The following is a 14,382-nucleotide window of genomic DNA, read 5'->3' as shown; positions in this document are numbered from 1 at the left end:
AAAGCGTTAGCCTGGAGGAAGGTAGCAAGGGCTTCCTTTTCAACTGGAACTGCTGCCAGCAAAGATATTCAACATCTTTAATTGGATATCTACAGCTGTTTCAGTAGGATGGATGCAAGCATTGCAACGCTTTAGTGCTGCAGAAGAGTTGTCTTTATCAGTTGCTTAGAAAAAGGGAAAACTGAGTGCCGCCTCTGAAATCTGTTTTTAAGCTCTGTTTATTGTTCTCTGTAATGAATGCTGTCAGAGTGAGTTTTGTTTGAATATATGCAGAGATCTGTATCGGAGCCAGTCACACTGGGCTGCCTTTGTAGGCAGTGCAGACAAACAGGCACAGCTCACGTCCTTTTAAAGTGGAGGTGAGTTGAATCGTGCCCCGTCCTTTCTCTTGGAGTGTATTGTGTCCTGTGGTGACGAGGTCAGCCATCAATGTCTATACATAAGTGTATCTTCATTGTGTCTGTGACACAGGATCCCGTGTCCAAAAGCCCCATCAATAGATACTGGAAGAGTGTGAGAATACCAGGAAATAGTTTACACCCTCCCAGCTGTATTTCCAGTTCAGAGACTGACTGAACCAGACGCAAACTGATTTAGGTGTGATTTATTACCCTTTGGTGGATTCCTCTTCTGTGAATTTGTGTAGTCTTCCCATGTAAATTTTTGCATTCACAGTGCCCTCTAGTAAGAATTCCTTACTTTAGAAGGCTCCTAATTCCTTATTTGAAGGCTTCTAAAATTAAATGGGGTAAACGCTCTCCTCAATGAATGGAAATGCTAATACTTTGGCAGAAGAATCTGGGGCTGTATATTTTGTTCTGGGTTACCTTATGTAGTAGTACATGAGAATGAGTATTCTGCTTAGAAAGGTATATCTTATTTCAAACTAGCTGAAATGTGAGAGCTTGTATGCTCGTGGGTTCTGGTTAAGCATCCACCCAACGGAATGAAAATGCATCAGACTGGCAGTTTATAAAAAACAGCACTTGCTGAGTATGGGAGCTGGGGAGGGAACAGACATTTGAGCCCTAGGTCATGCCTAGGGCTTAATACTTCAGCATAATATTTGGCCAATTTCTTGAAAAAGGGAAGCTGGGAAGCCAAGTTTGGCTGTTACCTCTGCTCAGAAAATTTGCTTTTGCACCTGTGTGTGCAGGGAGAGTTGTACACCCAGAAGGAAGATGAATGCTGAGACAACTAGATTTTTCACAAAGCCTCTGTGCTTGTCTGTTTATATAGCTTGTTCGGTAAAAAGTTTGCCTTAAAAAAAGGATGCAAGTCAAAAAAAAAAAAAAAAAAAGACAACAAAAAAACCAAACCCTCCAAAGCACATAGCTAAGGTGCAGTATCCTTTTTTTGCAGTTTTGTAGGAGGTAGCTCATACCTCTCAATTCAGTTTCCTTTGTAGACTTTTGAATACTTTGATGTCGTAAAATAATTTTTATGACAAAGTTGGATCGGAGAATGGTGGCTAGAATGTCCCTGCTGTTCAGCACGCTGCAGCTGGAAGGCAGTGTGGTCATTTTTCCAGTACGTAATGTGTCTGAAGACAATTTTCAGGTCAGCCTTTCACTGAATTATGTTGAAATACAGTAGTTGTGCATCTGTCTCAGAAAATATATAAAGCTTCCCTGCTCACATTGGTAGGTAATCATTGGCACAACTGGAATATGTCAGACAAACTGTGTCAGTCCTGAATCTTACTTAGCTTTACATTTTTGTCACCAATTGCAGTATGCCAAACACCACTGCTGATTGCAGTGCTTTGCTGTGCTAGCTGAAAGTCCTAGAAACTACTGCAATTTAGGTAGGCTTTCCGACTGTACCTTTAAAAGAGGTCTATGACTATGCTATTTTTGCTGGGGCAGCTCTTGAGGTATATGAATTATTGCAATTCTATATACAGACAGTTGCATACTGATACATACCAACTGAACTGCTTTCTCATTCTACACTAATATTAGAACCTTTTATATCATTTTTTCAAAAAGGACTTGCTTTATGTGAATGAATTAGGAAACAAACTTTTTCAGGTACTCCCAGTTCTCACATACTCTTAAAACTGACATTCTTTTTCAGTTTTCCTAGGCTTAGAGGAAAGTGGGCAATCTTGATTAATTTTCTCTGGTCCTCCTAATCTATCACTGTGTAGTCCATGTGGTGGGTTGACCCTGGCTGGATGCCAGGTGCCCACCAAAGCTGCTCTATCGCTCCCCTCCTCAGCTGGACAGGGGGGAGAAAATATAACAAAAGGCTCGTGGGTTGAGATAAGGACAGGGAGAGATCACTCATCAATTACCATCATGGGGAAAACAGACTTGACTTGGGGAAAATGAATTTAATTTATTGCCAGTCAAAATCAGAGTAGGATAATAAGAAATAAAACTAAATCTTAAAACACCTTTCCCCCACCTCTCCCTCCTTCCTGGGCTCAGCTCCACTCCCAAATTCTCTACCTCCTACCCCTCTAGCAGCACAGGGGGACAGGGACAGTTGTTTTCATTAGACATTCGAAGCTGAGCTTGATTTGCTTTTTATTATTTTAAAGTAGCATGAGATGAGTATTTAATCTCTTTTTTACTTTACATGGCAATCCTGTATACTGACTACTAAAACCACTGTGAAAACTTAGAATTTTGTAGAGAAATCCCATTTGTGCAAAAGACGATGAAATAAAGCCATTTCATTGCTATTTAGTTTCTCTCTAGCTGACCTATGTTAAGAGCTTGAGAAGCCATAGGATTTAGTGTAGAAAACCAAAACCAAAGAGAAATGCTGGCATATATTTGTTCAGTTATTGTAGTCTAATTATGGAGGTTGAAGGTTCAAGGGTAAGGATGTACACTAAGCTGTATTTTGGAGACCCCTATTTACTGACTCCTGAAAGGAGTCCCCTTGTGCAGTCTACATTTAGGGAGTTTCTCTCTGTTACCGTTGCAGCTGGGGAAGAGAGAGGGTGCTTTACCTCTCTTGACCAAGAAATCAAGGGATAGAAACAACATACAAGCCCCATGAGCGTTTTGTGAGCTGTGTGTGGCAGCAGGGAAACGGTTTTGGGCAACGAGAGATTCGGTGTGACTGAAAATGTGAATTAAGCGTATGAAGTGTGGCTCTCTGCTGATGGCAAAGTTTCCAGAGCTACAGCTGTGGTTAGGAAACCATACGTGCTGTAACAAGCTGTTGAGATGACCATGGCCCATGGCTGTGGGAGACTGGAACTAGGAGTGTGCTGCTTGAAAAGTCAGCAAGTTCACTGTACAGTAACATTCAACAAGATGGGAACAGGTACCTGCCCCAGGCTAACTTCCAGTTTTACAGGTACAACTGTAAAAGTCAAGAAGTTCACTGTACAGTGACACTCAACAAAATGGGAACAGGTACCTGCCCCAGGCTAACTTCCAGTTTTACAGGTACAACTCAATACTCTTACTCACAGTTACTAGAGCTGAAAGCATTGCTGTCTTGGACCTGGAACTTGTGATCTTGTAACTAATAAAACCACATTTTTTTCAAAAAAGTAAGTTTTTAGGACTTGTAGTTGCAAAGGAAAGCTTTGAAGCACTGGGTTCAAATAAACCCTGGAAGATGTTACAGTCCTTCTCTTTTGAGCACAGAAACTGGACGCCTCACCCCATGAAGTAGACCTAAGGGTTGTACATACTTCTAAGGTCCATGTATTGGAGAGCTACTGAGGTACTTGAAAGACAATATCTACTTAGGCTTTGGTTTGAAAACTTAACTACCTGAAGATCCCTTCCTGGGTGGGGACACCACGAAGTTGGGTGCAGTTGAGTATCTAGCACCGCTCTTCTACCTCAGACTGCTTCAAGTTCTTGCAGGAGCTCTGGGTTTTCCAGGGACCTGAGTAAATCTCTTCGGGCTGGTGACTAGTAGGAGCCCACATTTCTCACGTCTTGAGGAAGTGTCCCAACAACGGCACTGTTAAACGAGTAGTGGGAGCTACCTTCATCTCTTCTTCCTCTGGCTGTCTTTTCAAGCACGTTAGATACTTACCTGTTCCCAGATGTACATCTGACTGCAGAAGTAGTTTTCAGACTCTGAATTGCTGTTTTACAGGGACCAAAACCAAAGGTTAAAGACCTGTCTTTGGGAGGAAGGTGTTAGATACGCCTCACTGAGGTGATACCTCTTGGCTCGTTTAGACATTCTTATCTACAGTAAGGAGAGAGATTTGAATTCCCTTCTAGCACTCTTGAATTTCTCCAGTGATTAACAAAATACTTCTGTTTCCCATGCAGGACTTTGCATTTCACTCCTGAGAGAGAGATTTTGCTTTTAAGCGTGGCTGCTGTGCAACCATGCCTATGCAGAATGCACCAGGGAAGTGGTTTGGGTTTCCTGCTCTAAAGAAAGTATGTCAGCAGGAAAGTGCTGTGGGTTTAAAACTTGCAGTTTTGAACTTGCTGGATTGACAGTATTGTAAATATTCCTCCAATGTTGGCTCAAAAGGGGGTTTGTTCAGGCTGTGTAATTAGTACCCGTATTCAAATGTCTGCATATATGCAATTTAATGTAATTTTAGCTTGAGCTTAAAAAAGTATTTTTTACTCTGGCCTGAAGGCCTATATAAAACTTAAACTAATTGAGTGGAAAACAAGCTAGATAACGCCTCAGGTAATTTAGTATGTTTAGTCAGTAGTACAACACAATTATTTATGACTTTATTGTTTTCTGTCTTTATAGCAAAGAAGTACTTTTTATTTGTGTTGCTTAGAGGTGAAAGTAAGTTCCTGTTCTGGCAAACTGAGTTCACAGAGTTTCATAATGGAGTTACGAGAATAGAAGGTGTTTTAAAAGTTCATGTACTTCTTTTGGTTTTTGGGAAACCCTGGTATCCTTAGCTAATATAACCTCCTAGGTATATCTGATTCATCAAGTAGAGGACCTGTACTTGATCTATCCCTGTTCACATTAGTGTAACCTCATCAAATTAAAACAATGTAATGAGACCCTATGCTGGTTTTTACTGCGTGTCCCAGCTTATGAATGTTCCCATTAATTTGAACAGCAAATTTTGCCTTCACTTTCAAAACCACACTTCTATATATATTTAGAAATTACCTACCTTATGTAGCTTAAATGAAAATCTGCTTTCAGTAGAGCAATTGCTTTAGATACTGTACAGCATGCTGTGGTTTTGCAGGGTGCTCTGTTCCTTTTGAGCCATTCAATTCTGTAGATGTTTACTTGTTCAGGATTTCATGTGAAATTTTCCATCGGTTCTTATCAAATGCTGATTATTCACAGGAGTGTGGTTAATATTTGTGTTTATGTAGTTGCTCATATTTTTCTATGTGAGTTACTATTCCTGTCTATTTTAGCATTTTGATATCTCCAGGGAAGTTATAAAAATAGGGTCTTAATTTTTAAACCTTTAGTTATGTTAGTAAATATTTTAAAGTTACAAACAGGCTACTTGTTGCTGATTTTATTTTTTAAAGGAAAGGTTTTGCTTGATTGCTCATGTAGTCATTTTGACAAGTCCTTTTTTAAAATATTAGAGTAGACATTGTGTAATGCAGTACGTTATCAGCAGTCTAGTTGCAAAGAATTGATCAAAACCACGGAAATCATACCTGAAAAGTTAGACACTTCCAATCTAACTGTAGACTTTGACTGGGACAATTTGTGCTTATTGTATTATAGAATATTAGGTTCAACAGTTTCATGCTTCAATAAGTCAAATTGTTAATGTGTTTAACTCTCTGCCGTCAATATATCAAATGGATTTTTTTGGCTTCTTTTCTCTTGATGGTTCTTCAGATGCCCCTGCTCTCCTTTCCGTGGCTGATACTCTTTATTCCTCCAGTGCAGCTTCAGTATAAGGTACTCAGAGCAGGATTGTTCATGTTTCTATTCAACTGCAAAGGTTAGAAACTTCCTTTTGTTTTTAAAGGGTACCTGAGTTTCTTATTCATCTGTGAGCGACTGGAGTTGGGGCTTTAAGAAGAAGCTACAAATATTGTAAAATTCAGAGCTTAACAGCTGGGCTTTTAAACTTAAAATAAAGGTCTTAACAACATTGTCTCGTCCATGCATACCATAGTGGTGTTTTATCATGCTAACCAGGGCAGTCTCAGAATCAGTCTGGAGCAAAACAACTAACCTAAAATGACTATCCATTGCACAATTTTGGGATTTTACAAATTACACCTTAACTTACATATTTGCCTAGATGTCTGTAGCACTTGCTTCCTACACACCTTTTTACGTTTTTGGCATTAGCACAAGACTTCAGTAAGTCTAATTTTGCTGTCTTTGTTAATGCTGTACTCAATATGTACTTTGATATTTCCATTTGCAACTTAATGAAAACAGTTTTCTATATTTGATCCTAAACAGTGGAGTTAATCATATGCCTAAAAAGTGTCAATCCTTTGCTGACACTTAAACACTATGAAGTTTTATTTTAGGCAACATGGCAGAAGTTCTAGAATTGGGGATATTTTACATTGGTATATCTAGAGATTTAGCATATAGGGAGGTGAGTGTAAATAGAGTTTCTTGGCTTCTTCGTCTATTTTTCCTTGAGAACACATACTATTTGAAAGAGGAGTTTGAAATCTGGTTTGCCATAAATACTAATTGTATTCTTCATGTGGGTTCTTGCTTTCATAGTCACGATAACTGTTGCTTTGTGCTTAGTGGGTCAGCTCACAGCAGTTATTGTAGAGAATAATGAATGATGTTTATTTGTGCTGTATAGTTGACCACATCTGGGGGTGAGAACACGCTGGCAGCTAATTGTCCTGGCAAGTGATCAGGCTGCTACAAAACACGATCTTGTGTTAGGCAGAAAAATAAAATCTCAAGGAACTGTCATCCTTTGGTCCTTACTGATGGTTTCTAGTGGAAATGACAAACATTAGCTGTGGATATGATATTGAGATCTACTCTATCGCCTGCATTTCTTTCAATGAATGCCTCAAATCAATTTGCAGTTATTGGTGAGTTAATCTCATCCCTAGCGATTTGTGTTAATTACTAGTTTACAGAGTTGTGTCCATCTGTGTTTGCTTCCCTTTTTGTCCGGAACACTTGTGTGCTTGAGTTCTGAACTGATCCCGTTGGTGAAAGTTAAGGACAAATAGCCCTGCCAGGAGGTCTGTGTCGCGTTGCTTGGCATCGAGCCATTTCCTAGAAGTGGTGCTGATGCTGCTCCTAGTTAGGATCTCGGACCTTTAGGTTTCTTTCAGCTCGGAGGAACTAGGATCATCAAAAATGAGGGAATTGCAATAATTCTTTGATGAGCGGACAGCAAAGATCACAATTTGAATTTTTGTATCTTACCAATGTGTAGTTTAGCTCCCTCCCACAGGGACTGAGCCCTGCAGGTACTTGCCTTCCCCGGCAGACCGCTCGGTGCCGGTGCTGGAACCAGGTGGTTGCCTTCGCTCCAAGCTTAGTAGCGCTAGTGGGGAGAGTAGAAAAGGTTGCTTATTCCTTACAAACCCAGAAGTATCTCTGAGTGGGTCAAAGCAAAAGGAGTAGAGCGGAAATAGCATCTTTTGGGCTGACGTTGAACCGATTACTCCAAAAGGTTGCAAGGATGTGATTGACAGCTCACCAATGAGATACGCTTCCCTGCTGTTCCGTGGCTTCTCCTTGTTGATGTTAGCAAGGAGGAATAAAGTTCCTATGTCCTGCTAAATCATTTTGGTGGCAGTGAGGTTTTAAAATAGAGAGAGCCTGAATATTTGAATATGTGTGTTTAAAACGACAGGTCCAGATAACATGGCAGATTTGTGGTATTAACTAGCCACGTGATGGAGAGTAGCTTTTGAGGGCTTTGGGGCCCTTCTAGTTATGAAAACCGGTTTGCGGCATCTTACATCGCAAAGTACACCTGCTAAGCGTCAAGGTTATGCCGTTGATTTCTAAGCTGGGTGTAGATACGTTCCTAGCTCCCTCCCTTGTGGCACTGTACATGACACATGTCAGGACAAAATAGATTCTAACAAATAAACATGCGATACTATCATTTGTTTTTCATCTGTACAAACTTTGCTTGTATCTGAATGGGTTCTCTGAAATTTACATTTTTTTAATTTTGCCTTTTCCTTCTACTTAAAACAACTTTATCTCTAATATTTATTTATTTTCTGAAGAGCACGTGGATATTGTTTATTTTGCCTTTTGAACGCATGTTAAAAAATAGGCCAACCAAAGGACAGTTGGATTCATATTTTACTGGATGAGCTAAAAAATGTAAATTAAATAAACCTTTCTCTTTTTTTGCCTATTCTGAGCTGTTTCTGATGTTACTGAGCAGACCAGATGCCTTGCAAGCTTATTGTAAGCAATATGTAGAAAAAGAGGTGCCCTGTTTTATTATTTGGTTGATCCTCCAAAAACACTTGAAAAAAAATTTTCATGCTTATGTAATCAGGAATTTGATGCTGTAAAAAAAGAAGGGGAAATATGGTAGCTTAAAAGCTTGCTATGGGATTACAGTTGTTTTTAGCACTTGATGGTTAAGCGTCTTTTACTGCTGTGTCTCTGAACTCCCATAACTGCTAATTTAACTGCTAATTCAGTTGTGTGATGATTGATTGCCATGAACAATTCCTTGAAAAACACTAGAAATTTCATCTGTGTTTCTCTATTAACTGTAGTGGTTTTTATTTCCTCTGTTACTTTACTTTGTGTGTTGGCACCCAGTGATATACGTGATGAATAGATACCAAAATGGTGTATGCATAGAAAATGGTAAACAAGACATATTTGCTAGAAAACTTTCTGGAGCATACTTTTACATCTAGAAGGCTCAGAAGGCTGATCCTGGTTTGCTGCTGAACTTGGGCCATTATTTTCCTTTTGCCATAAGTAAAAAATGTATAGTGAACAGATTAAGATGAGATTATTTTTCTCTCTAACAGCACTATTCTATTTATAACTATAAATCTTTTTTTTCCCCCCCCTCCTCCCTTGCATCTGTAACAGCTAGCCGATGGCGGAACCTCTTCTCTACACCTGTCTCCTTGGCTTTTCCCTATAGTCCTGTTGCAAGACTCACCCCATATACCAATGGCTTTAATAGTCCCAGCTTCTCTAAAACCTCCAATAAAGCAATACTAACACCTGAACGGACAGGTAATGCTTATCTTTTTATTGATTTGCGGTGCTTACAGAATTGCTTAATTTAATCTAATCTTGCTAGCATTTAACAGCAATACACTGTTTGGATGATTGTATAAAGACTCTAATCTCAGAGGGAGATTTTTTAAAAATTACCTAAAATGTGGCAATTAACTAGTAGTGTAGTTTATCTTCTGTGTTACACAGCATGTTATAGGAAAGTGATGGTAGTAAACAGAGCCTATTTCTCAGCAATGGTATACCTGAGAGTATCAGTTGCAACTGTGTCAGCTTAAACAGTCCCCAGCTTTGTCTGCCCTTTATTGCTCATTTGTGCCCCACTGTGCCCCTTCCTTATGTCTACAGAAACATCTGTGCAGCTGTGTAATGAAGTTGCAGGGAGAATTTCTCTATAGTAAAAATAGCCAGAAGAATCATGGCATTCTGGCATTATCAAGCTGGCATTATCGCTGCTATCCAAGATTTATTTTGTTTGGCACTGATTTTCAGGGGACATAGGAGTTTCAGGAAAAAATGCAAACTTTCTTCTATAGGCTGTAAATTGCAAAGAGTTGCATTTTTCCTTCTTTGCTGCAGGAGTTGGGAGTCAATTTATATTGTGACTTCTCTTAAGCTGCAGTGGCGGTAGAGAAAATAATCTTCTGGGGAAGAAGCATTAACGTTTTATTGCTGGCAGGAGCAGGTGTGGTCTAAGGAAGTTAGCATCAGTGTCACACTGATCTGTGCACAATTTTCTTTACAACATGTGAAATCATTGTAGAAAGCCCTGTTAGGGATATGGCACTGCAGGTGAGATACAGCTCCAGACTGAATGCCTGGTGTACGTGTCTGTGCGAGCAAGATGTCTAAGCTCCCCTATTCAGTGGGATGTAGTTTAGTCCCTAATGAAGGCATCTCACGCTATTTGAGATACCCTCAGGTATCTCATCTAGCTTCCCACTGCTGCTCCAATAGGGCACAGCTGTTACTACCTCTGCAAAACCTCAGGGACCATTATAACTTGCAAATTTTAAAAAGCAAACACATTACCCCTTGCCATCCTTCCAAACCAAAGTAATCCTCTGTGCGTCCTTTGCTGTTGGAGCTATTATTAGGGGGCAGCTGAATTTAGGATGAATTTTAGGTGACTGCTTTTAGCAGTGCTAGAGGATACAAACGCATCTGTGGTACAAGCGCAGCTGAGCCATACTCGCAGCCGTTCTTGCCCTGCAGGCTGTGGGCCTCTGGTGGTCCAGAGGATATTAGAAAGTGATTTACTGTTTTATTTGAATAATTTTTCTTTAAAGTTTGGTAACACCTAGCTTATGCAAGTAATCGCAGTTTAGTTTGTATTTTACTGTCATGGATGGTAAAAGTAGAATCCAGAGCTCTTTCCAAAAGGTAGGTCTGTGAGGGAGGCAATGCTTTCTCTCTTGTTGCACAATGTTCAGTCTTAATTGTTATTGTCATTGATTTATCTGATGATTATAAACAATTTAAAAAAAACCAAGTAAAATTTATGTAAATGGCTCTGATATGGTATCTGAGTACTGAGCAGAAGTTGGTGACATACACACTTCCTTTTCAGAACAGAGTAGGGAGAACCACAGTCCCATAAGGATTCAAATGCAGATGTGTTTAGACTATGCTAACTAATCTGAGCTGTATCAGAACTGTATTGGGGAAATTATTCATTGTCTGGGCTATGTGATGCTATTTTGGGAACAGGCAGAGGAATTCCTGATCCATTACTACACTTACTACTTCTCACGAGTATCAAAGCCCTTTGCTGATGGTTAGTGGATTGCACTACAGTTCTGGAAGTTTTTAACTGGTATACAGAAAAAAATTTAAGTTACTGTAACGTAAAGGGCTGATAGTCATGAATGAAAGACATCCAGATGTATTCACAGACTAAAGGTTATGTTTTCTTACATAGGTTACATTTCTAGGAGTTCCCCTTTGAGCCCACAGTCATCAATAGACAGCGAACTGAGCACCTCAGAGCTGGAGGATGATTCCATCTCCATGGGATACAAGCTGCAGGACCTCACCGACGTTCAGATCATGGCTCGTCTACAGGAGGAGAGTAGGTGGCTTTTTTTTTCATTTTTCAAAATAGTCTGAGAAAGATTTCCTGTAACAGTCAAAACTGCTCCAGTCTGGTCTCAGTCAAGTGGATCTTTCTCAAACAGTGTCACCTCTTGAGTGGCAGGTGGAAAAACACCTCACCTGCATGGAGAAGGTGAGCATGTTGTTGGGTTCAGGTAAATGGTACTGGATCTTTCAAAGCTTGATGCTTACATTTTTCTGAATCCCAATTGATAGCTCCATACCTGTTGAGTACCTGTTGAGTAGATTTATAATGTCTTACCATATTAATTAATTAAAATAATTTTATTTCTGTGGAAGGAAGAGGCAAAAGCATTTTTCTCATGCATACGTTTCATGAGAAAGGTAAAAATAAGCAGCGTTTGTGGATTTCTTTGCCTCTACTTTGATCTTCTTAATTGTCAGATGAATTTTGAGATTAGTTCCCCTTTAAATCCTGAATTGGGGCATTTGAATTTAACATTTTGGTTTCAGAGTAGTGATTATGCACAAATCTGAGCCCAAAAGCTTGTTTGATATAGATTATAGTTTGGCTTGATAGTAATTTTAGGAAAATGTCTTTATTCATAAATAAAGGGCATTTGACTTAGAAGTCACTCTTTAAGTGCAGTATCTTTCTCACTTCCTATTAGTACCAAGTGAGATATCAAGGAGGACATGATGAGATGAAAACCAAGAGAAATTCAGAGGTGGTGACTGAAGGAAAATGCTAAGTAATAAGTGATTAAATAAAATAAAAAGTGAAGAAAAAATTAGAGCTGCAATCTGCCTGCAGCAACCAGACTGAGCAGGCTGGAGTGATCGCTCGTCAGCAGTCGAACTTGCTGAACGTCTGGTAGCGCTTGTTATGTTCAGCAGGGAGATTAGCAAGTGTGAGACTTTCCGAGATAGCTGAATTCTCAGCTAGCAAATGTGTGTGGTCACAGCTCCGAAAATTTCTGATATTATGTGAAAGTTGCAATAATTTAAGAAAAAAAAATTATTAATATCAAAGAACCAAAGGATTGCATTGCTTAAATGACAGCTATGCTCATCTCCCTCAGAGTGAGGTTTAAAAAAAGACAAAAGACTTCAGGTACTTAGCTCTTTAAGGAATCAGGTCATTGGTAAACTGGAGGGGAAAACACTGTTTTTCTTCTAATCTATGTCAGGTGTAATAGTTGTATCTCATCCTTGCAGTAGCAGCTGGTACAGAATGTTTGAGCACGTGACGGTTGTTGTCCACTTAATCCCGTGGAAAGTGACAGTATTATACGTGCATGCAGGCACGCTCTCTTCACGGCCACGAATAGAAACTCCCCTCAAGGAGGGGCGGGAAAGCATGTTAAGAAGTTTCCATTATGAAGCAAAGACATCTGCCAAAGCTGAGGGCTTTTTGTAAATCCAGGAAAGTTGTTATCCGCAGCTGTTGGTGGAGTTACTCGGCTCCTGGAAATGCGATGTACATCCCCTTTTTCCCTGGCTACTGCGCAGCTGGAAAAAGGGGGGATATACAAGGGACGTGAATGTTTCCTTCTCTCGCTTGACCCGGAGCAAACATGCTTTTCTGGGGCAGTGCTAACAGTGGGGTAGTTTTCAAAACCTGGTGTTCTGAGAGGGGGGTGGTAGGATGTGTACCTGTCTAAAACACAGCTGTGTTACCACTAAGCCTTGCCCGTGAGGTCGGCTGCTAGCAGGAGCTAATTCTGGTTCAGGGAGGTTGGAGAGCCAGAATATATACATGGGTTATTAGTTCAGGAACGGAAGTTGTCAGCATTTTCGTTGCGTGTATATAAAAGTTTAATAGCAATAACTTGGAAAACTAATAGAGTGAGTGTTAATTCCTCTAATTAAAGGTGTTTAAAAGTTAAAAACTTGATACTCATGTAGTCTTTCTATTGGCAGAGAAATAGGTGCCTCCTGAAGGCAATTCATCTTATGTTAAGAGTGGCGTCTTAAGACATCTCACAGGTACTGCATTTTGGAGATGCCTGTGTTCTTTTTTTTATTTTTTATTAAAAATGGATCTCGAGGAAAATAATTCAGGCTCAGATGCTGAAAGATAGACAGCGAAAGTTAGATCAGATGAATCCTACCTCAGCTCTTCAGCCTGGTGACACTGTAAATCCAATTCTTGCTGTAAAATCGTGTCTACTTACCTGCTTAGTTTTCAAGACTGAAGTGCATATTAAGAGTTAATCACTTAGCAGAAGCCAAATCATCCTCTTTTTGGAATTTACAGGCCTTAGGCAAGATTATGCTTCGACTTCAGCATCTGTGTCAAGGCACAGCTCAAGCGTCTCTCTGCATGCGGGAAAGAAAGGGACATGCGGTGACCAGGAATACGATCGCTATAGTCTTGAGGACGAGGAAGAGTTTGACCACCTCCCACCTCCACAGCCACGGCTGACTCGCTGCTCCCCCTTCCAGAGGGGAATTCCTCACTCACAGACTTTCTCCAGTATCCGGGACTGCAGGAGGAGCCCTACCTCCCCACACTTCCCTTCAAATACTTATCAGCAGCCCTACTACTCTCCGCAAGCCCAAACTCCAGAGCAGCAACCAAATAGGATTAACGGAGGTGGGTTGCATGCTTTTCTGAGAAGTGGTCTTTTCTCTGTGCAAAGTGCCAGTGCCATGTTAAAGATCAAGTTATGTCAACAGAGTGAAGTGTGTTTAGTGTGTGATGGCTAGATCAGTCTGTGAATTGTGACAAGCAATTTAAGCCTGTGCGAATGATTGAGGTATGTTATTGTTAAGTAATTTCCTACAAAATGTAATCTGTGACCTGGTCATGAAAGTTGTTGCTTTAGTCTGTTTTGAAGTGCTGCAAGGATGACCACAAGTGAAGAAAGAAGAAAAAGGAAAGAAGAGCATCTTTTAGCAGGCTAATAGTTGGTTAGAAGAACTGATTGGGCTTTCGAGCTTGGCCTAGGCATGTCCATTGTGGATACAGTAAAATACAAAATAGGGTTGTCAGATTTTCAATCCTTTTCTTGTTCCTGACTTTGCTGTTAATGCAGCTATGCTGTGAATCCGCAATGAGTGCTTATGGCAGGGGTCAACACTCTGCTCCTGTTCCAGGTCTGGTAGGGCAGACTGTTGAAGTAGTGGGAGATAATGTCACTCCCAAACTATCTTGAGCCATTGCTCCTTTTTGCACTGCATCTGAGATGTATTCCAGAGTCTCTG

General features: G+C 40.2%; 1 protein-coding gene across 3 annotated transcripts in view; it reads left to right on the top strand.

Annotated features, from left to right (window-relative positions):
- SLAIN1 (SLAIN motif family member 1) overlaps positions 1 to 14,382 on the top strand; it is a 53,814-nt gene that overhangs the window by 22,379 nt on the left and 17,053 nt on the right. The window contains exons 3-5 of one of the 3 annotated variants that reach the window (XM_049815923.1): positions 8,965 to 9,114; positions 11,039 to 11,188; positions 13,433 to 13,771. In XM_049815923.1, coding sequence (XP_049671880.1) covers positions 8,965 to 9,114; positions 11,039 to 11,188; positions 13,433 to 13,771 — 639 coding nt within the window. Of the gene's footprint in view, positions 1 to 8,964; positions 9,115 to 9,821; positions 9,910 to 11,038; positions 11,189 to 13,432; positions 13,772 to 14,382 lie in introns of those variants that run through there. The other 2 variants (XM_049815925.1, XM_049815924.1) reach the window with 2 other exon arrangements.

This window comes from Accipiter gentilis, chromosome 13 (assembly GCF_929443795.1).
Source record: "Accipiter gentilis chromosome 13, bAccGen1.1, whole genome shotgun sequence".
Taxonomy (NCBI): domain Eukaryota; kingdom Metazoa; phylum Chordata; class Aves; order Accipitriformes; family Accipitridae; genus Astur; species Astur gentilis.
The sequence above is the reverse complement of the archived record's forward strand: the minus strand, read 5'-3'. Positions and strand labels throughout refer to the sequence as shown.